This window comes from Gracilinanus agilis, chromosome 2 (genome assembly GCF_016433145.1).
Source record: "Gracilinanus agilis isolate LMUSP501 chromosome 2, AgileGrace, whole genome shotgun sequence".
Taxonomy (NCBI): domain Eukaryota; kingdom Metazoa; phylum Chordata; class Mammalia; order Didelphimorphia; family Didelphidae; genus Gracilinanus; species Gracilinanus agilis.
The window spans coordinates 190365305-190390983 of NC_058131.1; the positions used below are offsets into that span (position 1 = coordinate 190365305).

At 35.6% G+C, this 25679-nt stretch overlaps 1 protein-coding gene across 1 annotated transcript in view; it reads left to right on the forward strand.

Moving 5' to 3' along the window:
* The window catches only part of CSMD1 (CUB and Sushi multiple domains 1), a 2120031-nt gene that overhangs the window by 1968663 nt on the left and 125689 nt on the right, over positions 1–25679 (forward strand). The window contains exon 52 of the mRNA XM_044659558.1: positions 19906–20100. Coding sequence (XP_044515493.1) covers positions 19906–20100 — 195 coding nt within the window. The remainder of the gene's footprint in view (positions 1–19905; positions 20101–25679) is intronic.

Consider the following 25679-nt stretch of genomic DNA (forward strand, 5'->3'; position numbering starts at 1 on the left):
ATTCTCCATATGAAATAAAAACACATTCCCCCCTGAGGAGGATAGAAAGAAACAATGGAATCACAGAGGGATATATGGCTGAGGCAGGAGGCATATGAATCACTGCCAATCAAATTCATCAGAAAATTTACCACAAAAAACAAATAAATAGTGGATGAAAAATTTTAAATATCCAATCCTAAAATTTCATATGGAAAAAATTCTAGATAAGAAAAAAATAGAAAATCACACTAGGTTTTTGAATAATGTCGAATTAAAGTAATCCATGTCCAATATCATGCACTTACCCACTTAGCAGCCAGTACCACAGTCAACCACCATAACAAGAAAGTTAGGGAAAAGGACTAGATTTATATTTATTGGTCTGATATTACATGGTTTCTTCTTTTCTTTTTTTTGTCATTTCTTCTAGGGATATAATATGGAGCCAGAACAGCCATTTGTTAGGTACTTGACATAAATTTTCACAAGGAGTGTGGTTCGAAGAGTCCTATGTCTTAATGTATGTTAAGCGTCGCAACCTCGATTCTCACACTAGGTTCAAGTCCTTTTTATTGGCAAAGAAGTCTTAGCAATCCTAGTAGGATTGGTTTCTCTTTTTGACCTGCGTGCTCATTTGGCATCATGCAGGGTGTATGCTTCTTTGGCACTATATTGATGAAATCTGTGCTCCTTTGTTGATACCATTTCGTTGAATCAGACATTTCGTTGAATCAGACATATGCACTAGGTCCCATAATAGCAAAATATCAATGGCAGTTTCAATAGTCTAAGGCTTTTGGGCATGCAGTTATAGTTAGAATAACCTATAATCAGTGACAATGAGAGAAAAAATATAAATATAGGTATATGTATGTTGCAATTTATGTCACTTAAGGAGGGGTAGAATATAAAGGTTCCTACCCAAGAATTTAGATGCATTTCCTCTTACCTTAGCCATGATCCACAATGTGAGTGCAAATGAGGTAAAACAATGGAATTACAAAAGCAATAATACATTTAAGAAAATACAAAAGTTTCACAAAAAGCACAAAATGCATAACAAGTCAATACAATACATATTTCCTTATATAGGTATTATGTGTTCAAATACAGTGAAACAACAGCAATAACAAAATGAAAGTTGTTTGTGTGTTTGTCTCAGCCGTATTGGTAGGAACTGGTATTGTCTGTACTGGGGTTGGTTGTGGGTTGGGAGAAGGGACAGGAGAGGACTGAGGTGTCAGGAGAAGGAGGAGGGGAGGGAGAGTTGGTCAGGAGATGCACAAGATGAGAGAGGAGTTTCGTTATAGCTGTCTCCTTCTCTATTTCAGAAGAAATAGGAGAAATAGGACTTTCCTCTTCAGGAATAGCCTCGCTAAATTTGGAATCATATTTTTGAATTGGATCCTCCTTTTCCAATACGTTGTGCATAGCATATTTGAAATTGTCCAATTGGATTTGTACTGCTGCTTGGATGTTGGCTTGCATTTTCCTATTTGTAGCCTTTTGCGTCATCACATTGAAAATTAAGAAAACAAGATTCCCTAGCAGCATCAGAAGGAGGAGGCAGTCCAATTTGGCAAAAGCCTAAAGAGGAAAAAACATGTTGGGAGGCTTCTACTTGTTTATTTAATTAGCTAGACTTTATTTATTCAGTTTGCTTTAATTCTAATTTTTTTTATTTAACCGTTTGTTCTTATTTGTGTATTTATTTGTTTGTTTTTAATTATTAATTTCATTTCAGCGGGAAAAATTTTCATTATTATTTTTTATGTATTATCAATGCTGTCCTTGGTGCTGCCCTCCAATGGCAGAAAGGTAGCATTGCAGCTTAGCAGAAAAAAAGGAAGGGGGAGCACACTCCGTGCTCAGTGCTGGCCTCTAGAGGCCAAAGTAGTACTGCAGCTCAGTAAGGAGAAAGGAGGTGGGAGCAGTAAAATGGAGGAAAGCTGCAGTGAAATGTACAAAAGCATTATGACTGCCATCAGGCTGATAAGCAAGGTAAATGGGGTTTTTTAATGTTAGGGATTTTAGTATTGCCTTTTAAAAGGCAAAATCTCTCCAAAGGGAGAGATTGAAGCTAGCAGGGGAGTAGAAGGTAGAGAGGGATCTGGGTTTTCTCACCAGCAGACCACTGAGGGCAGATCTTGCTTTCCGTCCCCTGGCAGACACCCTGCTGGGTCTTTTGCCACTGGCTGGGTTTTTTTCTCTAGGGGACCACGGTTTTTGCGGGCTGGTGAGGGATTGGGGCTTGGGTGATGGATTTGGGGGGGGATTTAGATCTAAGAGTCCAGCAGGGGTTTAGTAGGGGAAGGTATCCCCTGCTGGGCTGGGTTTGGGTCGGAAATTTTTTTTAACTTACCCTTAGGCAGTAAAGAAGGTAGAATAGTCAACAGGCAGGCAGGCTGGCAGGCAGGTTCAGGTCCATCTGAAGGTTGCCATAAAATGTGTGGGTGAAAGTGAAGGGAGGAAGAGGAAGGTTGGTAGGATGAATGGGAGAAGGGAGAGAGGAAGGTAGAGGAAGGGAAGGGAAGGTAGCAGTCCCAGCCCCAGAAAGGGGAAATTGATTAGAGCCCCTAATAAATGATCAGAGAGCAACTTTAGGGTATGAAGAGCTAGGTTTTATTTTAATTAGAAAGGGAAGGTCTAGGGAAAACTAGGAGGTAGGAAGAAAGGGAAAAAGGCACCAAGCTAGAGATTGGGGTCTCAGGGTAGGGAGAGCCCAGCCAGCTTCCAAGGTCAAGAGAGAGAGAAAAGGCCCCAAACTTTCCCTTTTATACTTTCCCTGACACCTCCCCCCAAAGGAAGTGGGAGATGTCAAGGGAAGTTGTAGCAGAGAGAGTCCTGGGAGTTGTAGTCTCCCAGGTCTTAGGATAATTCCAAATGACAAAGGATGAAATAACATGATAACTTTCAGGTGATACAAAAGAAAAGGGGTTGAAATCAAAGAACATGTTCCTTTTCCCAACATACTAGTTGACACCTTTTTGGGCTTCTTTTGTATTTTGTGTTTGAACTTAAAATTTTTTGTTTAGATCTGCTTTATTGCTCAGTAATACTTGGAAATCTTCTATTTTATTGAACACTTGTTTTGTTTTCCCCTGAAAGAATATACTCTTTTGCTGCATAGGTGACTCTGGGTAGTGAACCTAAATCTTTCTCCTTCCTGAATATCATATTCCATGCCTTTCAGTCCTTTAATTTAGAAGCTGCTAGGTGCTGTGTGATCCTGATTGTAGCTCCATGGTATTTGTATGGTTTCTTTCTGGCTGCCTTAAGAATTTTCTCCTTACCTTGGTAACTCTTGAATTTAGCTATTATATTCCTCAAAGTTTTCATTTGAGGATTTCTTTCCGGAGGTGATGTGTGAATTCTTTCAATTTAAATTTTATTTTCTTGTTCAAGGATCTCTGGGCAGATATTTTTGATAATTTCTTGTAATATGATGTCCAAGATTTTTTCATGATCATGGCTTTCAGATAGTCTAATAATTCTCAAATTTTCTCTCTTAGATCTATTTTCTATATCAGTTTTTTTTCAGTAAGATATTTCATGTTTTCCTCTGGCTTTTCATTCCTTTGATTTTGCTTTTTTGTTTCTTGCTTTCTCAAGAAATCATTAGTTTCTAGATGATCAATTCTTATTTTTAAGACCTGAATTTCCTTTGTCAGTTTTTGGTTCTCCTTTTTCAATTGGCCCATTTCTTTTTGCATCACTTTCATATTCTTCTTGCATCACTTTCCTTTCTTTTTGCATCACTTTCCTTTCTCTTCCCACTTTTCCTCTGCCTCTCTTAATTGATTTTTGAAATCTTTTTTTAGCTCTTTGGGAATTTGTGTCCAATCCATATTTTTCTTTTGGACATTGCATTTTTTCCTTTGCTTTCTGTATGCTTGGAATTGGGGAGGTGCCATTTAAAAGTATGTTACAAACTTCCTGTGGACATATGGGAAACTTGCAGACTACATCCCCCATGATCCAATGGGTTTTCTGGTTTCCTGTTTTGGATGTGGGGATGTCAGACATCCCCACATATGGGGCAGTTTAAATTTGGAGGAGGGCCTAGAGAAGGCCTCTTGATTTCCTGAGTGGCTGGCATACAAGAGAAAGGATGGGCACTGGCAGTAAATTTAAAGGATAGTCAAGTGCGGTCATATATATTTCACCAACAAGGCCATGGCTATTAAAACATTAATTTCTCTTATATTATCTGTCTTTATCATTTTTAATCGTAACAATTATGGCAACCATATGAAGTTTGGATTACGAATTCTCAATTTTCCAAATAGCCTAATGAGAGCATTTAGAGCCATGCTTGTTTTTTGGCCATCTTGCTCAGCTCTTTTGAGCAATTTTTTAAAAAAAGGAAAGTGGCTTTACTCGCCATGTTTTTGCTAAAAGCAACAGCATGTTTTTGCCTCCCATGGGACTCAGACAGCCAGTCCAGCCCGACCCACCTTGGGAGGTCAGAGCAGCTGATTCTGGTTTCTGGCTTTAAACCCAAGCAGCTGGTGTCCAGCCAGGGCCTCTGCCAAAGATCTCCCTTGGTCCTGACCTGGCCTCCCTTCCTGCCACTTCTGTTCTCTGCCTAATCCCAAATCTTGAGCCCGCCAGTGCAGACCCTTTCCTCTGATCCTGTTCTCTGCCGAATCCTGAGATTTCAGAGCAACCCCTGCCCTGACTTGCTGAGCACCGCCATTTCAGCTTCAGCCTCTGCCGCTAAAGATTTGGGAAGTATCTCCCTTTCTCCCTACTCTCTTGTCGAGTACTCTTTACCTGAAAGACCATTCTTGCCCTCCACAGGGCACCCCCCACCCACAATCTCTACACGTGGGATTTTCTAAAAAAAAAACCTGACCTAAGCTTTTCTCTGGCCAACAAGGCCATGACTATTAAAACATTAATTTCTCTTATATTATCTGTCTTTATCATTTTTAATCGTAACTGCCCCCTTCTATCTATACCTTATTCTTTGTCTCTATAAAAATGCTTTAGAGTTATGTGCTTTTATTTTTTAGCTCATTTTTCCTATCAAACTATAGGTAGGCTATGTTTTCTGGGAAGTTGAGGTACCCTCAAACTTCAGTCCTTGCTTAATATTATTCTCAGCTTATTTTCTGGGTCGGAGGGCTGAGAGCTCTGAGAACCCCCTCAATTAATTCAATTGACCCTTGCGATGCTGATGGCTTAAGGTGATATTAGTTTCTTAAACATATGCTTGTTGCTTTGATAATAAATATCTGAGGTAATGCTATTTCTACCATGAGTCCTATGGAACCTGTTTAGGAATCTCTATTGTGGGACAAAAAAAATCAGTAGCTGCTTCCTGGTATTTGTATCATTTCTTTCTGGTTGCTTTCAGTATTTTCCCCTTGAATTGGAGGCTCTTGAATTTAGCTATAATATTCCTAGGAATTGTCATTTGGGGAGTTCTTTCCAGAAGTGATCTGTGGATTCTTTCAATTTCTATTTTACTTTCTTGTCCAAGAATATTAGTGTAGTTTTCTTTGCCAATTTCTTATAATATGATATGTAGGCTTTTGTTTTTGTTTTTGTTTTTGTTTATGGCTTTCAGGTAGCCCAATAATTCTTAGATTCTCTCCTGGATTTATTTTGTACATCAGTTGGGTTTTTTGTTTATTTTTTTTTCAGTGAGATATTTCATGTTTTCTTCTCCTTTTTTTCATTCTTTTGATTTTGGTTTATTGTATCCTGATGTCTCATAAAGTCATTAGATTTTATTTGCCTAGTTCTAATTTTTTTTAAGGAATGATTTTTTTCTACAAACTATTTGGCCAGTTCTTTTTTATAAATTGTTATTTACTTTATTTCCTTTCCTTTCTCTTCTCCATTTTCCCTCTACCTTTCTTAACTGATTTTAAGTCCATTTTGAGTTCTCCCAGAATCTAAAATCAATTTATATTTTATTTTGAAGTTTTGCATGTAGCTGTTTGATTTCACTGACCCCTTCTGAGTCTATGCCTTGCTCTTCTTTTTCTCCATAAAATTTTTTTTCTATGGTTATGTGGTTTTTTATGTTTATTCATTTTTCCAGCCTTTTTCTTGGCTTTTACTTTTATCTTAAAGGTGGGCTCTATTCAAAGGACAGAGAAGGCTATGTCTTATTTCAGTTTTTTCTTGCTGCTACCCTTAACTCTGTTTCTATTTTTTTCAAGTTTCAGTTCTTCCAAGGTGTTATGATGGCCTGTTATCTGGGAATTGTGAATGCCCACTCCCACTGCTGATTCAATCAACTGCTGGGAATGCTGATGGCTTGTAGAACTCTGAGCACTGTGAACTACCCTATGCTGGGGTCAGGGTCTAACCTTAGGTTTGGGCAGAGGATTTGGGCCTAACTCTGGGCTTGGTCAGGTCAGGTATAATGTGCCCTGCCTGTTTCTGGGGCTTATAACTTCACTTTGAGATTGGGTAGTTGCTGTGGCCCTCACTCTGGACTTACACAGGCCAGGGCTGTGGACTGCCTTGAGCTTAGATTCAGAACCTCACTACAGGCTTGGGCAAGAGCTCTGAGCCTCCCTTTAGGCTTGTATCCCCAAAGCATTTTCTGACTACTTTGTCTTGGGCCTTGGTTTGAGTTTGGAAAGGGGCTCTTTAACCTCACAGCCAGGTACACAGTGAACACTTCTGTGCTAGGGCTTGGGGTGTGTGTGGCTTAAAACTCTAATTGTTCTACGTGGGTTTGCACTGTTATTGGCTTAGGCAGGGTCTCAAGATTGCTCAGTTGGCTTGGCCCAGGTTCACAACTCAGAAATTGAGTTGAGTTTGTGGGGGAGTTGTTGTGCTGAAATTACTTAATAGGGTTTTGCTTTCCCCACTCATTCCTGTGAACCAGACCTTCTCTGCCTACCTTTAATTATTCTCTGCTTGAAATTTGCTTCACTCTGTCCTTTTCTTGTTTCTGTCACTCAGAAACAGTATTTGTTTTAAAGCATTATTTTAAGGTGAATAGAAGAGGATTCAAAGGTTGTAGTTTCCCTACTTCTGTTCTGCTATTTTCTCCTTAGTTTCTTAAGTCATTTTTTAGGTTTAGTAAGAAACCTATTGTTGTCGGGTTGTGTCTGATTTTTTGCCACCCTACTTAGAGATTTTTTTTTGGTAAAAATAATGGAAGGGATGTTTATTTCCCAGCTCATTTTGTAGATGAGGAAACTGAGGCAGAAAGGTTAGTGAAATGCCCAAGGTTATATATTTAGTTTGGGTCTGTATCTGGATTTGAACTTGTCTTTCTGGCTCTAAATCCAGACTTTATCTACTGTACGACCTATCTGTCCAGTAAAAACAAACAAACAAAAAACTATTTTCCTGAATTTTCTCTTGAATTTAAGGGTGACATGACATTGAATTTTAAAACCTTATATTCTTATCATGTCTTGACTAGTTATTAGCTATGTGACTTTGAGTAAGTCACTTTGACTTGGCTTCATCTTTAAATGAGTATGTTAAAAATACATAATCAATAAGTTTCCTTAAATTTCCATTCCACAGCTTTGCTAAGGACTAAGCATCAGTATATTTTATGGGAATTTTAGTAAGGCATAGGATTTTAATTTGACAAATATTATCTTTTAAAATAGACCTAGAAGCAAGTCCCAAATGAGTGAATTTGTAAACAGCTTTTCACTGTGGAGGACATTTACTCAAGTTTAGTCTTTTGCTGCAATATGTTTATTATGTGTATGGGAAAAATGCCCATATGCCCAAATGGGCCAAAAAAACCACATTAAGAGCCATTCAAAAGCAAATGAAAATCTATACCATTTGAAAGAATATCATTAATGATAGAAATATAAGGCTTCTTGCACTTTTGGTAAACATTTTTTTAAAGGAAACAACAAGCCAACAATTAAATCCATTAAAAAATATTCAGGTTTTGAGAAGTTCACTGAGGAGTTAGAAGTAAAAATAAAACTTGTTTCTACTTGAGCATATATAGGATTGTCCTACTTATGCCCTTTCCTAAGTTCCATTATCTTTGTTAGTTGTTGTTGGTTTTTTTTTTTTGAGGGGGGGTGTAATGGATCATATGTGTATGTGGTTATGATGTCAGAGAAAGACACACACACACACATACACACACACACACACACATTCTCCTATATCACTTCTTGAAGACTTTTCTAGCAGGCTTTATCCAGTCCTACCACTCCATTTTGGATCACTTTTGATATTGCATATAGCTTTGATTTCTTCTTTTGAAAATTACTTATTCATATGCTTTGACCTTTTGGGGAATGACTTACAATTTTAAAATGGATTCTAATGATTCCTGTATGTAGGGTCTTTATTAGAGAAACATTGAGTATGTTTTTCCCATTTTATGTACTGCTTCTAATATTAACTGCATTGTATTTTTGCAAAAGCTTTTAAATTTTATATGATCAAAATTGACCACTTTGCAGTGGTCTTCTCTGTCACTTGTTTGTCAATGAACTCTTTCTGACACCATATATTTTACTTTATCTTATTTTAAAATTAGAAAAAAATAGTTTCTTTTCCTCCTTCCTTATTCTCTCCATTGGAAAAAAAGAGAAAATAAAATAAGAAAATAAAGAAAGAAAAAGGAAAAAGAAAATCCTTGTTATAAGTATATATTGCAAAGAGCCATATCTCCTTTATCCTCAAAAAAGTGTTATTCTGTCCCCTAAATCCATCAGTTCACTTTTTGGAGTGTTACAAATAAAATTAATATAGAATGGTATATTTAAAAATATTAAGGGTTTATTGTAATAACTAAGAAAACCACGTGCTTGCTAAGATCTAATTCAAATGGCCTGCCATACCTTCCCCTTGGCTGCTTCCTAGGAAAATGAGTGCATCCCAAGTCTTATGCCTCTCTCTAAGTAATCACACTTCCTGACCACCTGTATTATGCAAGAGGAATCATGGGAAATGTAATTTTCAAGTCCCCTAAATGGCCACAGGAACTTTAGACCAGAGATCTCAAGATCAGTTAAAAGAACCCCAAATTTCCAATATCACATGAGGTTAATTGATGCTTCATCATCAATGTTTTGGCAAGATCAGTCTTCTGGAATTGTGGTTTATCACTGCATTATTCAAAGTATTGGTCTTTCAAGGTTTTACAAAACTGTTAAAATTGCATAAATTGGTCTCCTCATTCTGTTCTCTTCACTTTTGCACCAGATCGTATTTTTTCTAGTTTTCTTGGAAAACTATTCTTAATTTTTTTTTCATGACAGTAATGTTTCATTCCATTCGTGTATAGAAATTTGTTCAGTCATTTCCCAATTGATGAGCATCTCCTTAATTTCCAGTTCTTTGCCACCACAAATATTGCTTTTTATAAATATTTTTGTATATATGAGTATCTTTCCTATTTCTTTAATCTCTTTAATATATGACTGTGCTGGCAAACTATGGCATGCGTGCTGGAAGGAGCTTCCTTACCCCTCTCCACCATGCCTAAGGACATTTCTCGTATCATCTACACCTCTGCCTAGCAGAGTGATTCCTCCCTCCCCTGTCTGGGGTAAGAGGAAGGCTCAAATGTAGAGCGAGGATACAATTTGGGCACTAAGTTTCCAAAAGGTTTGCCATCACTGATATAGGGCTAGTTGTACTATTATGGGGTTAAATAGTAAACATTGTTTAGAAACTTTTTAGGAATACTTCCAAATTGGTTTTGAATGCATGTATCAGTTCACAGTTCTACTTACAGTTCATTTTTGTGCCTCATTTCTCACAGCTCCTTAAATATTTATCTTTCCTTTTTTTGCCAACTTTTCAAAACTGATTGGTGTGATGTTGAACCTCAGAGTTGCAATAATCTTTATTTTCCTGTTTATTAGCAGTTTTCTATGCAGCAGATACAGTTACTTCAAAGTAGACTAATTTAAATTTTCAGCACTTGTGAAGGTAGTTCATAAGGCAACATTTAAGAATGCCTGTGTGAAAATCAAATCAAAATACTGTTCTTAATGCCAGTTTCAAAGACAGCTCTTCACCTGTTATGATTTTTAATAAGTTAAAACATTGTTTTTTGTTTGTTTTTAATATTTCCATTCATCTGACTTTCAGAGAACTGAATTTTCTTCTTATCTTTCCCTCAATGATATTTCTAGACATGGAGTTTTAAGATAAATTTCTCTGCTTCAGTTGTCTATAGAAAGGGGTTAGAATAGATAGTTAAATCATTTTATTTCAGTGATAGTAGATCACAATTTCACAAATGTAATCATATTTACTTAAATTAGATGTTGTAATAAATAGTACTTCTGTGAAGTTTAATAGAAACATCGGTATAAAAAAAAGAATAAGCCCCATTCTTAACACTACAACTAGCTCTGATTATCACTGAAGATTTATGAGAAATGGCTTTAATTTACTGAGGTTGGGGTAGCAGAGAAGTTTACCCATGGTTTCAATATTTTCATGACCTAAAAATGCTGAAGAAAGTATCTGTTAGTATTCTGCTTTTGCCACTGGCTGAAAGAAACCTAATAAATCAGGATCATTCATTGTAAAATTAAAATCCAGCATTCCTCAAGCAAAATTGTATAGTGGGAACACTCATATCACAGTGGCTTTTACAGGTTAAATAAAATGTATTCATGGGTTCTCAGCACTATCCATTCATTGCTAAGTTCCAGTTTTCTGATCTTAAGTATCTTTATGTTGTGTTATTCAGTTTTATTAAGTGATAAGAATGTGTTTAGCATATGAGCTACTTCTAATGTGCTGCTAACAAATGTAGAGCAACAAGAAGGTAGGTGTTTCTAAAGGACAGATAAGGTGCTTTCAAAAGCTATATCAAATTGCAAGAAACATTTTCACTAGACTTTTTTTTCAAGGTTACTGGAGGTAATCTGAACACTTCTGAAATGAGACATTTTTTTCAGCTCTCTCTTTACATGGAGTTCAATGTGAGGACAAGAAAATTTAGAATTAAAAAAAAAATGCTTTAGAGCTACTTGGTCAACTTCTTTCACTGGCCTGGCAATCTATTTGGATCAGCGTCTGGATTGGCTAATCATTGAGTCTAAATTCAATGAAATTCTTGCTTTGTTTTTGGCTATACTTTAGTTGATGAACTCTTGCCTTAATTATGCCCCTTTCAAGAGTGTTGACGCAAAACATCCTTCCAAAAAAGGTGGGGCGAATGACTAAAATAATGAGAGAGACATTTAGTGCTCATGACTAGACTATGTCAACATAACAAAAATTACAACATTATTGAATCAATCTACCAAGGATTACTTTGTAAAGCTAGATAAAATGATAGCAAAGATGTTTTTGAGGAACTGTCTTGTTTTCCTGAGAAATAATGGGAAACAGTTTTAGTATTGTGGAAATAGTACTTAGAACCACAAATTCTGTTACATATCAATAATAACTAAAAGTATTTTGTATTGGTTAAAAGTGTAAAGAAAAGGGCAACTGGGTAGCTCAGTGGAGTGAGAGTCAGGCCTAGAGACAGGAGGTCCTAGGTTTAAACCCGGCCTCAGCCACTTCCCAGCTGTGTGACCCTGGGCAAGTCACTTGACCCCCATTGCCCACCCTTACCACTCTTCCACCTATGAGACAATACACTGAAGTACAAGGGTTTAAAAAAAAAAAGTGTAAAGAAAATCAATGAAACCTGTCTGAAAAGTAAAAATAAGACAAAAATTGCTAGAAAAATTAGAAATTGCATTAATAAAATTTAGGTTTAACCTAACATTTTACAAAATTTTCCAGAAGAAAATTAAAATGGATATGAAATCTAAATATCAAAGATGATACAAATAAACATAAAAATCAACTCTCTATTTATAGCTATGACTATGGGAAACATAACCAAATAAGGGAAAGAGGTTATCATAGAAGTTAAAACAGATTATTTTCTATTGAATGAAATTATAGTTTTTTCATGAACAAAATTCATATAATTAGAGTAAAAGGAAATTGTCAATAGGGAAAACATAAAATACCATTTAGTATCCAACATGTATAAGTAAGTAATACAAATTGAAATAATAATCATTTCTCAATGTAGAAGTGAAATACTAAAATAAAATAAAAACAATTCCAATGATTTAATGCTCAAAAGTTATAATATGAAAAAATTATATAATATGAAAATTTTGATTTTGAGGAGTTTGTAGACAAAGAAAAAAGATCACATACTGTTATTGGAACTATGAATTGGTCCAGCCATTTTATAAAGTAACTAATAAAATTTTATTCTGGAATACTAATTGACTAAAACGACCAAACCTTTTGATATAGAAAAATTTGATCTAGAAAATTTTGGTAAAGATCAATTCCTTTGAGATAAAAGATACAATAAAATACTATAACAACATTGTTTACAGCAGTAAATACTTTGAGTACTGACTTTAAAATTTTTTTTATATATGAATATAATGGAATATTAATACATCATAAAAAAGGATGAATATAAAGAATTCAAAGATGCACAAGAAGACTCATGAAATAATTCATGGTAAAGTAATAAAAACTAGAAAATACATATATGAAATAAATATAACAATCTAAAACAGAATAGCAACAAAATTGCAAATAAATGCTATGACATTATAATGATCAAATTTTGCCCTAAAGAAGAAATTTGAAAATGCACTTGGCTCCCTTTCAAAAATTTGGGTGTTTGTCTGACAAATTCTACATACCATCGTACTCAGTTTATATAGTCAGTTTTCCTGATCTTCCATTTTCTCTTTCTCTTATTAAACATTTTTCTTACAAATTATAATTCTTGGTAATGAAAAACAAATGGATAAATTTTGAAATAAGATGAAAAAGCAAAATTATCCATTTTAGACAGCATAACAGGAAAACCACAAAATGGATTGTGGGTTCTCCCTCCTTAACTCTCTCCTTAGCTTCCTTCTCTTCTCTCACTATACAATTTTTCTGGGTTCCTTCAATAGCCTCCATGAATTCAATATCTTCTGCATACAAGTGATTTTTCATACATATTTTTCTATCCTTCATCTTAGTTATAAAAAAAAAAAGAATATTGGGAGAGACCCACAGATGGGATAGTGGTAGATCCACTTAGGGATCCCCTTGAATACCCAGCCTGGATCTCCAGGTGTTCTATCTTCCATTTAGTGAGAATGAAACTGAATCACTTTCTCTCACTGGACCAGTTGAGCAAACACCTTGGAGACAATTGATATTAAAAAATACATCTCTTTTATTTTAAGAGGGGATAAAAACTGAGGATCAGAACAAGTGATCCCTAACTCTAAGGGATCTAGGTAGTTTCCCAAAATCCTCTACATCCCTCACAAGAGGGAGCCATCTGGTCTTCCGGCTAACTTACCAGCTCCCTTTTTCTATCTAGGTGTTCCACTAAAACTGAATAGGCTACCTATCTATGACCCTCAGTAGTTGGTTAGATTTATTTCTCAAAAACTGTCTCCGAAAACCATTATGAATGATCTCAAATGTCCAAGTTCACCCCAGGGGGTCTGACCCCTGAGGTAAAACCTCAAAACCCATCTGACAGGATTTTTTAGATAAAACCTTCTTGAAAGCACAGCAGGTATGGTCAGATCCTTTTCTAGACCTTTCCCAATTAAATAGATGAATTAGGGGTTTGCTCCTTCTCCACAGTCAGGTTGAGGTAGATGAGCTACAATAAGCCCACCTTTCCTCCACTATTCCTAGACAGGAAGCCCCTAGCCTCCTCCAGGAAGTCACTACTATCTAGCAGTTGCCACTTCCAAACTTTTCCTCCTCTGATTTCTGCTTGCTAAAATCCTTTCCTTGAGTTCCTAGTATGCGCCCCAAAGACAGCTTCCACTTCTCTTAAATCTTATCCTATCTATATCCTTTTCCCATTATAATTATGAGTTCTTATCTCATATTACCAACAGCCTGTTAGACTTCTTGAGTTGGATACAGGTATGTCAAACTCCACACATCTGAAACAACATGATATCTTTCCCCCAAAACATTTTCTTTTTACCCTCAAAGGTGCCACTCTTCTCCCAGTCATGTAGACTTACAACTGTGGGGTCATTCTTGATTCCTTACCCTCATTATTCAGTCTTTTGCCAAGTCACATCATTTCTACCTTTATATAAAATTTCCTATTTAAGTGCTCTCTCTTCACTCACAAAGCACCCACTCTAGTGCAAGCTTTCATCACCTCATGTCTTTATTATTTCAATAGATATCTGGTTGGTCTCCCTGACTCAAGATTTTCTCCACTCCAAACCATCCAACACTGACAAAGTGATTTTCCTAAATTCTATGTCTGATCATTTCAAACCCCTTTCCACTAACTCCTGTCCTGTCTAGTGTCTGTCTATTATCCTCTGATTAGCACTTAAAGTCTTATGTAACTTGGTCCCTTTCAAACATTTCCAGTCTTGTTATAATTCCCTGAAAACACTCTACAACTTAGCTATACTCTGTTCCTCTTCACTGATTGCCCCTTAGGACCCTAAAATATCTAGAATATTCCTCTTCCCTGCCTTTTCTTCCTGCTTCTGTGGCTTCTTTTAAAACTCCTTCAAACACCATCTCCTAAAGGAAATATTACTACTATAGGGAGAAAAAAGAAAACAAAAAAAGAATAAATTTGAGAAATTATTTTTGGTAGATGCTTAATAAATACTTCCAGGTATTATAAAAAATTTAAATAAATAAATACTGAAAAACAGTTATCTAAGTCAAACTGACATTTATTGTAGCAAGTTGTAAATGACAAAATGTCAGGGTACTGGATCATTCCAGCTCAGCCAGAGACCCAGAACTTATGTCTCAACTGGTAGAGAGTCAGATTGCAGACTTGCCCCTTAAAAGGGAAGGATCTTCTGAATATTTCTTTTCAGAAAGACCAACTATAGAAGGTCTCCTTCAAAGAGGTCAGGCATTTTTTCTTGTCTCTATAATATTAAGTAATCAACTATTCAATATAGGGTAAAAGCCAAAGTCATTCTTGTAGCTTCAAAGCCAACTGAGGTATCATGGCTGAACACATTCCAGGATGCTGGAGGCATGCACACAGTTCCCTATGGCAAGGATAGTTTTTCAAAGCACATCAAGGGATTTAATTTATCTTACTCATAATATAATTATTGATTACTGATTCTCATACACGATTATTCAATTAATAATTGGGATTATTCCTTATAATTTGTCACTAAAATACCAATTATCTAATACGATTACATAAAAAGAATATGTAGTAATACAAAGGGATAAAATAATGACTACAAACTGAAATTGTTTAATTAGGTCAGTGATGGTAAACATTTTAGGAACCATGTGCCATGCCCCGGCCCCACCAAGTGCCAGGTGTGCCTTATCCCTGCCCTTATCCTACTCAGGGGAGGGAGAAAGCCCTCCCATTGGGCTACTGGGCAGAGGGGTAGGTGATGTGAAAAAACGTCAGGCATGGTAGAGAGGAAGAGGGGAGCAACTCTGCCAGAATCCCTCTGCCTTTCTAGTAATGAACTCTTGCAGGGGGAGGGTGGTTTCGTGTCCATAGAGAACTCACTGTGTGCCATAAGCTCACCATCACTGAATTATGCTATCTTTTATATTACTTAGAATGAAAACTTAGAAATGTTTTAAATAGATTTTCATTTTTTAAAATGGTATCCATAGTATTAGCTAACATCTATATAGCTTTTTAAGGTTTGCAGAGAAGTCTGTAAATATAATCTCATTTTGTCTTCATAACTCTTGAAGGTGTTATTATTACTCCTATTTTTTATATGAAGGAACTAAGGCAAGAAAGAGCTAAATGGTTTTCTCATGGTTACACAAATCGTGTCTGATGCCTGACTTGAACTTAGTTCTTCCTAACACCAAAATTAACTTTCTAGTCTCTGTTACCTAAATGCTTCATTCTTCAATTAATTTTTGCCAGTTTAAAGTTTTAATCTGATACCAACTTAGAAGGGCAAATCTGAACTAATGGAGCCCAAAGGATTGAATATGGGGTGGTGATGCACATTCAAAATTAAAGGATCAGTCTAAGGAAGTTCAGAATAGCTCACATCAAAACATGATCTATTGATGTTTTATTTCATCTAGACAATACATCAAGAATATTTGCCAAGTGATACAAGGAATATCTTGGATTTATGAAGTATTGAAATGCTGGTTAATTTGCTAAAACCCCCAAATTTGTGGACAGTTCACTGATATTGACTATATTATTCTGATAATTTTATGAAAAATGAGGAAATTTGATTCACTGGGTTCTAATATCCCTTTCAATTACACATCTATAATTCCATGCTTTTCTTCTCTAAAATTATCCAATACTTCATGGAGCCAGGATTTTTGCAAATGATGCAAATTGTAATCACTCTTCAACTGAGTTTACAGTATTTGAGAGTTGAGATGGTCAAATAATCCATCTCCTTTCAGCTAACCTTGTGATAGACCTCTCTGAATTTAATTAGATTGATTCTTAGAAAACAAATGTATAGTATGTCACAGGTATACACTTAAAACATTTCTAAATTAATAAAACCTTATAGAATTTCCCTCCATTGGCATAGCCTTTGTCGATCTCTAAGATCAACTTCACTTTGCAGGGTTAACAACCAAATAGGATTTTATAAGATGTCCCCCTAAAAAGATTTAATTAAGACATAATCTTAAAATAACTAATATGTATTATGCAAATGCATGCTAGAGAAGGAAATGGTAAACCACTCCAGTATCTTTGCCAAAAAAGCCCTAAAGGAGGCCACAAAAAGTTGGATTTAACTGAAATGACTGAAAAACAATAAAGTTTATGTATGTATTCAATTTTTCACATAGACCCTTTGAAGTTCTGTTTCATAGGTAGGCTCAGAACATTATATATTTAGTAGCAAAAACTTGTTAGCTGGTTAGCAATTAATAATAACAAAATTATGCCCCATGATTATAACCTTGCTATTGCCATCACCCACAAATGTATGCCTCCATGAATAAGAATTTTGAAATCCCCTAATCTGACCATAATCTATGGGTTTTTCACCTCACTCAGCCTCTCTTACATTATTCATTCATATCATGAATCTGACTCCTCAGTTCTCTTCTGGACCATCATACCTGTACTAGCCACTTTCTCTTCTTCTCCTCATCTTACCTCTTTGATGAACCAATTCAACTCTATGCATTTCTTCTCTCTTGAATCCCTAAGTTCCTTATCAAGTTGCTGATTAAGCCCAGCAAAGCCTAAGCATTGCCTCATTGCCACCTGTCACCTGCAAGACTACCCAGGTGCTACTGAACAAAGACAGGAAATCATGTAGCCTTTTAGACTGGTCTACAACAAATTTATCTTACATAACCTTAACTCAGTGGTTCCCAGACTTTTTTGGCCTACCGCCCCCTTTCCAGAAAAAAATATGACTTAGTGCCCCCTGGAAATTATGAAACTATTTATTGAACTCAGAATAGAATGTAATACAAAAAAAGTGTGGCCATCACCACTCCTCTGGATTGCTGCAGCACCCACCAGGGGGCGGTGGTGCCCACTTTGGGAATCTCTGCCTTAATTGGTCCCTCATTGCTGGTAGGCAGTCCTACTATTACTCCTTCATTAACTCAGTTTCCCACTTTCCATAATGTCTGTTCCAAACCTTTTCATATGGACTCAAGGCTCTCAATCCCACTATGATTTTAGCTGAGAAACTTGCCTCATTTTACAGGTAACATTGAGACATCCTGGCATGTCCCTCTTTGTCCCTTTTCCTCCCCTATCACTCAGGAGCCATCTGTGATCCCTCTCTTACATGATGATGTAGGCTTATTTCTTTTTAAGGGCAACCCTTCTAATTATTCAAGTCATCCAAATCCATCCCTTTTCCTCCAGTAGATTGCCCTCTCTGTTGTCCCCACTCATTCATTTATTTATAATCTCTTTCTTTCCTGTGTCATTTCCCCCTGCCTACAAACATGCCCATGTTTCCTCTTTCCTGAATAAAAGTCTCACTTGACACTTTCATCTCTGCTATCATCTTATATCTGTTCTGCTCTTTGTAGCTAAATTCCTTGAAAAGGTAATCTAAAATAGATGCTTCTACTTTCTCACCTCTCACTTTCTTCTTAACCCTTCACAATCTATCTTCTAACTGTATTTCACTGAAACTGCTTTCTCCAAAATTACTAATGATCTCTTAGTTGTCAAATCCTCTAGCCTTTTCCTCATTCTCCTTGACCTCTTTGACACTGTTTATCACTCTAATCTCTTTAATACTCTCTTCTTTCTGGGACACCACTTTCTCCTGGTTTTCCTCCTATCTGATCATTCCTTCTCTCTTACTTTTGCTCTATCCTTCTCTAAATCATGTTCTCTCAGAGTTCTTTCTTGGGACCTCTTTTTTTTCTTCTATACTACTTCACTTGGTGATCTCACTAACTTCCCATGGACTCAGTCTCATCACATCACATATCCATGCTATAGCCAAGGCCTGCTGATTCACCTTTGTAATTCTCTTGAATTCCCTTTTCTCTGACTCAGTCACTATTCTTGAATAGACACTCCACCTCATACTTCGATTATTGCAACAGTCAGCTTTTGGGCTTGACTGCTGCAAGTCTCTTACCACCCCAATCCATCCTTTGTTCAGTTGCAAAAATCATTTTTCTAAAATGTAAGTCTGATCATAGCACCCTCTACTCAATAAACTCCAGTTGTTCACTATTGCCTCAAGGAGAAAATACAAAATGTTCTGTTTTGCATACAAAGCCCTTAATGACCTAATAATCTCCTACCATTCTCATTTGCTTATGCCTTATGCCCCAACATGTACTCTTTGATCCGGTTCCTGATCTCTGGGCTGTTCAGCATACAAGATACTTCATCTCTGAGCATTTTCTCTTACTCATTCCATGCTTGGAACATTGTCCCTTCTGTACTTTTATTATTGACCTCTCTGGCTTCTAGAGTTACAATTAAAATGCTTCTAAAGGAAGCATTCCCAACCTCTTAATTTCAGTGACTTACCTCTGTTATTTGCTATTTTTTCTTGGGTTTATATGTATTTTAATATTGGTTTACATGTCTTTTCTCTTAGATTGTAAGCTCATTGAGGTCAGGGGCTATTTTTTCTCTTTGCATCCTCAGGATTTAGCAGTGCTGGCACATGAGTGCTTAATAAGTTTTTACTGATGAATTGGTTAATTTATTGTTGAAAACTGAAACTAATGTGATGAAATTTATTTGGATTTTAGGACATTTATTACTTGAAGTTAATTTGTTCAAATTACTTCAATTTGATTGATTAAGAGTATCAGAGAGGGAGGGGGAAATATTTTTTCAAATGGCAGAGATTTGAAATTGGGAGATGGAATGTCAAGTTCAGAAAATACATGAGTCAAAATTTTTAGAACAGAATTCATGAAGGGAAATTATATGATTAAGGAGCAAAGATAAGATGTTTTTTCTTTTTTACTCCACTTATGTTCATTAGTAAAATTTATTTAACAATATATATGCTTCTAGCACTGTCCCTATTATGATGGAAAAAACCAAAAAGATACAAAATACAATTCTTCCCACAGGGTAATTATCTTAAAATATGAACAAAGCACAAAAAACACGGTTCTGATTCTAAAATTGTCTAACCATGTGGATCCTATTTATACTTCAGGATATAGTGTACACATCTGTAAAATGAGGGCATTGAGCAAGATTATTTCTCAGCTCTCTCCCGGCATTGAGATTTTGTGAATCTCTAATGTGTCTGTTCAAACATTTATTGTAAATATTTGTCTACTGTTTTACATTTGCTTAAGCTTTGTGGCAAATCTTATAAAGGCTGAAATAGCAAGGATTTTGTTAAAACTATTCCTAGAATTTTCAAATGATAGAACAAGAACTCCTATAACTGAAACCATAATTCATTTACTCTGATGTGATTTCTCTAGGAAAAACTATGAATACTCAAGTTTTTTTCTTTCTTTTCTTCCTAGCGGTGATTTGTCCCAGTATTGACACCCAACTTTCAGAACATGTTATCTGGAGACTGGTTTCTGGGTCAGTGAATGAGTACGGAGCTCAAGTTGTACTGAGTTGCAGCCCTGGTTTTTATTTAGATGGTCAAAGACTCATACAGTGTCAAGCTAATGGAACATGGAGTATAGGAGATGAAAGGCCAAGTTGTAAAGGTAAGTAACAATCTGGTTTTCCACATTAACTATGCTTACTATTATATATTTTAGGGATCATTACTGAAATTAAAAATATGTTCATTTTAAAGAAAATTTGTTAACTTACTATCTTATTACTGCCAGTGGAAAGAAATCTTATCCTTTTTTTAATCATTATTCTAACTTTTACAAAGTATTATTTATATGGGTATGTCTCCAAATGAGACTACCTATTTAGCACATTCTCTCTATGTGTGTATATATATATATATATGTACATATATATATATATATAATTTCAATGACATTTTTGTTGGATTAGATGACAAATTAATATTAGTGACTTTTCTCTGTTATTAATCATTTTCTATATCTCAAAGAATACCATACATGTTTGTATGTATGTAATTCATATGTGTCTAACAATTATGTTGTTGGTAATCCTTATGACATGTACTGATTCATTAAGAACAAATTATAATCTAGGAAAATAATATGTATGTAGAAAATATTGTGATCTCTAATAACAAATTCCTAAAAATGGAAGATTATATTTTTCCATACAAAATTAGAAGCTCAGCCAACAAGTATCACAGAAATAATAGTAGTGTACTAGTAGGATTAAAAAAATATATATATACATATATATAATGAAAAATATCAAAATTTTCACAGAGAATCATATCATATACAGAAATAGCAGTTAGACTGTAATCAGTCATATAGCAAACATTCAAAGTAGAGTTGTAATACTGCAAACTATAAAGCCAAAGGTTCAGAAATGTTGATATTGAAAATGCTTTGATATTTATGTGTGAACATATGTGGGTATATAGAGGAGATGAGGAGGAAAGGAAAGAGCCAGTAGACTTCTTAATTGTCAGATGTAAGCATTTGCCTAATAATAGGAAGACATTAGAGCTGAAAGATTTTCCTTTCTAAGCATCTGCTTCATCCTTCATGAAGAAGTTATGATTTTATAAGGCTTAGGTTACAATTAGAATCCTATTAAGAGTTGAAGAGGAAGCTGGACCAATGCAACTAGTCTCATTATTCCTCAGAAACTACTCAGGTTCTCTCTGATGTAACCACTTCATGCCAGACCTTCAGGATTAGAACTAAAATAAAAACTAGCTGAGACCCAAAGGGGTAGGTATGCTTTCAGCATGGGTGTGACATGCTTTTCACTAATCCTATAAGAAGCTGTGATGAAAGGGATGTTCTATGGTAACAGTCATATGTGACCACTAACACAGAGTCACAAAGTTCTCATATGCATTATGTCCTCAGACTCACAACTGATTTCTTGTGTCAGTTGGGATGATTATGTCAAGCCAAAGAATGCAAAAAAGCTATACTTTATGAGAATTGTTTTGTTCAATGGTTTAAAGCAGGGGTTGGCAACCTTTTTGGCCATGAGAGCAATAAACACTTGCGGAAGGAGGAGGATGGAGGAGGAAGGTGCTGGAATATGGGGCGGGGGCTGAAGGGCCCCCTGGGGCATATCCTGGGGCTCTGCCCGGACTGGCCAGTCGGGAGTGGAGCCAGATATGGCTCGAGAGCCATAAGTTGCCAATCCCTGGTTTAAAGAGTCCACTGGAAGACTGAAAAGTTAACTGAATTGCTGACCAGTCACCCAGGCTTGCAAGTCAGGTATAATCCTCAACTCCTCACTGTCACCTTGCCCTGTCCAATTATTTGCTAGATCCTACCATTTCTATTATATATATCTATAGATATCTATATCTATATATCTATATATCTTCTATGTTCTAATACTTTCTTCTGGAGAAGCCCTTTTATCACCACATGCCTAGACTATTGCAAGAGTTATCTGGTTGGTCTCCCTGGCTCAAGTCTTTCTTCTACTCAGCTGTTAAGCTGATTGTCCTAAATTATAGTTCTAACCATTACATCCTCTTAATCACTAAAATCCAGTTTCTCCATATTGCCTCCAGGATCAAATATAAAATAGTCTTGTTTTTAAAGCTTTTAGTAACTACCACCATAAAAGGAACTGATAGAGTCTGAACACAGATTGCAGCATACTAATTTCCATTTCATTTCCTTCAAGAGTTTTTTTTTCTAGTCCAAATGATATGTATCTTCCTTTACAGCATGATGAATATGGAAATATCTATTGCATTATAGCACATGTATAACCTATATCATATTGCCTTCCATTTCAGGGAGGGGAGAAGGGTAGGAGGGAGAGAGAATATGGATTGAACAATGTCAGAAAATAATTATTAAAAATTGTATCAACAAGTAATCTGGAAAAATATAACAAAAATAAGGCAACTTCCATGTTAAAATAAAAAAAAGGAAAAAACATAAAGCTCTTAGTAACCTAGCCCTTCCTACCTTCATGGCCATATTGTACCTTATAGTTCTCCAATATACGCTGTGATCCAGACACTGTCCTCCTTGCTGTTACTTGTTACTCACACTAGACAAACCATTTTCTGAATGTATGCATTTTCCCCCATGCCTGGGAATGTCTTCCACCTCATCTCTACCTCCTTACTTCTCTGGTTTTCTATATATGTCAGCTAAAGTCTCATCTTAAGGAAGAAATTGTTCTTGGTCTTCCATGATTGCAATGTCTACCTCACAAGATTATCTCCAACTCTTCCTGTATGTAACATTTGTATATAGTTGTTTTCATGTTATCTTCCTGATTAAACTAGAAGCTCTTTGAAAACCTTCCTTTGTATCCTCAGTCCTTAACATAATGTCTGGCACATAGTAGAAGCTTAGTGAATGCTTCTTGACATGATTTCTCAGTGTTCCTTTATGACTCCAACTTGAAAAACATTACATTGGTAAAAAGAGTTCTCTCACTGGTAGTTCCCTATACTAATTAATTCACAGATACATTATAATTATAATAAATAAGAATAATATATATATATGTATATATATATATATAGTGTGAGTGAAGTTGATTAATAAGAATAGTGTGACTGCATTCTAAACAATTTTGAGGAACTTTGACTAAATCCTCTTCTTCTAATTTAATACTTTTCTGTTTAGCAGGTTCTTTTAATTTTATATTCTCCTTACAGAAGGGCCATTACCTAGGTGAGCCTATGTTAATTGTTGAGTAGACAATGTTGATCTCTTCTGCCCTTCTTCCCTCCCCCAACTCTCTTGGACCTTCTTATTTTTCTTTTCCTGATTTCACTTCTTCTACTCTTATTCTTTTTCCTCTCTTTTCTTCTCCTCCACAGAATCTCTGTATCTTCATCTTCCTCTCTCCAATTCTCTGGACATGCCTATTATCTTTTCTCCTTGAACACTTTCCCTTCCCTTAATTTCCTTGGTTACTATACTTGCCAGTGATGGGCAAACTGCGGCCTTCGGGCCAGATTCAGACCCCTGAAATGTTCTATCCTGCTGCAGGACATTATTTCTAATCTGATGAATATAAGGAGTAGGACATAATACAATGAAACTTCAAAAGAGTTGCCTTAGAAATAGACTGACAGATGAGCATTTCCTTTCCTTTGGCCCCCTCTTTAAAAAGTTTGCCTATCACTGTATTAGACAGATGTTAAGGGTACCACCATTCTTCCAGTCATTTCACAGTTTTGGAATCATCCTCAACTTTTCATTTTCTCTTTCTCCCTTACCCAATTGGTTGTCATGTAAAATCAATTCTAGCTCCATTGAATCTATAGCATTTTTCTCTTTTTTATCTAAGTGTTATTATTTAGTAATGTTCATTTATGTCTCAAAACCCCTTTTGAGGTTTTGTTTGCAAAGATTTTGTAGTGGTTTGCATTGTCTTCTCTCACTCATTTTACAGATGAAAGTGACTTGCCCAGGGTCAAATAGCTAGAAAATATCTGAGGTCACATATGAAATCAGTTCTTCTTGATTCTAGGTCTGGCACTCTATTCACTGCACCACCTAAATGCATCTATTGACACAACCACTAATCTATTTTTAGGACCTTATCACCTCTCATCTGGATATTGTAATAGCCTTCTGTCTCTTTATTATCTTCAGATGTTTCCTTTCTCCAATCCACATTCATATAGCTATTACAATGACATTTCTAAAACATAAACTGATGAAGTCACTCTCTTACTAAGGAAACTCCAGTTACTCCCTAACCCATCTAGGATAAATATAAATTTTCTCATTTTCATTTTATGATTTTAAAATTTTTTTCTAACTTCTTTTCCTAGAATTTCTAACTTTCCAACTTCTCTTCCAGCATTTTCAATTTTTTCATCTCCTTTTCTTATTATATGTGACTTCTTTTCATCTTGACTATATTTAGTCAAACCGGGTTATTTGCTTTCCTCTGCCTCCCCACCTTTTTACAGGCTCTAGCTCATGCCTAGATTATTATTCTCTCTCTTTCCTGTCAAATGGAATCAATTGATTCCTACACTACCTCAAGTAGTACCTCTTACCAGAAGCAGCTGTCTCTTAACTGCTTCAAATATATTTGTAGTTATTCATCTGTGTCTTTATTTACCTCAGTATAATATAAACTTTGTTAAGGCAGGTACTTCTTTGGTCTTGTTTTCTTCGCTTTTTGCACCTAGAACACCACTTAGTTCACATTAAGTGGTTAATAATGACTTATTTAAAACAGCAACAATGACAACACACACACATATATATGTGTGTGTATATATATGTAAATACATATATATATGATGCCTGTATTAGTTAAGAAACTAATCAGTGGAAGAATTACACAGGAAGTGGATCTAAATTCAAATCCTAGCTTTGCCACTTAATACCTGTGTGATCTTACATGTGACATTTAAACTTTTTTTGTTTGATGATTTTTTATATTAAAATATTACTCCCATTTTGTAAGAGATTCTTTTTTAGTAGTGACCTAGTTATTACTACAGTAACCTTATTTGAAAGTGCATGTAACATTTCATATCTGTAGCATTCTTCACTTTTCTATTAATGATATGTCTCATACTCCTTTGAAATTAAAAAGGGAAAGAACAGAAAAATTCTTGCAACAAATATGTTTAGTCAAACAAAACAAATTTCCCCTCATTGACTATATTCCACATATATGTATACATCTATGTCTCATTCTGCATTCTTACTCTGCCACTTCTCACTCCTCTGTAATGGATAATATGTTTTTATCATCAGTCTTCTAGAATCATGAATAGCAAGACATAATCTTGATGGACTTCAGTGTCCTCATCTGTAAAATGAGAGTATTTGAACAGATGTCCTTTAAGGCCTTTCCAGCTCTAAATCTATGACAATATAATATTATATACAGATATGATCTACACTAGTAGAAATCTCTGTCTTAGCCTAAAATAATACCTAACTTCCTGTCTTGAATTTCTAATTTTATAGTCCTGAGAGAAAATGTAAGTCACAGTATGATTTCTAAAATAGAGAAAACAACTTTGAATGTTAAGAAATTCAGGAAAATAGGAAATAAACACACACAACCTTCTACTTTCACTATATATATTATAATTCTATGTTGTAAGAAACTCAAAAGATTCTACAGCTAAGGAAATTATATCTCCTCTAGAGATAGGATGGAAACAAAAACTGGTGAAGTCTGGAAAAGTACCTGAAAGGTATTTGGG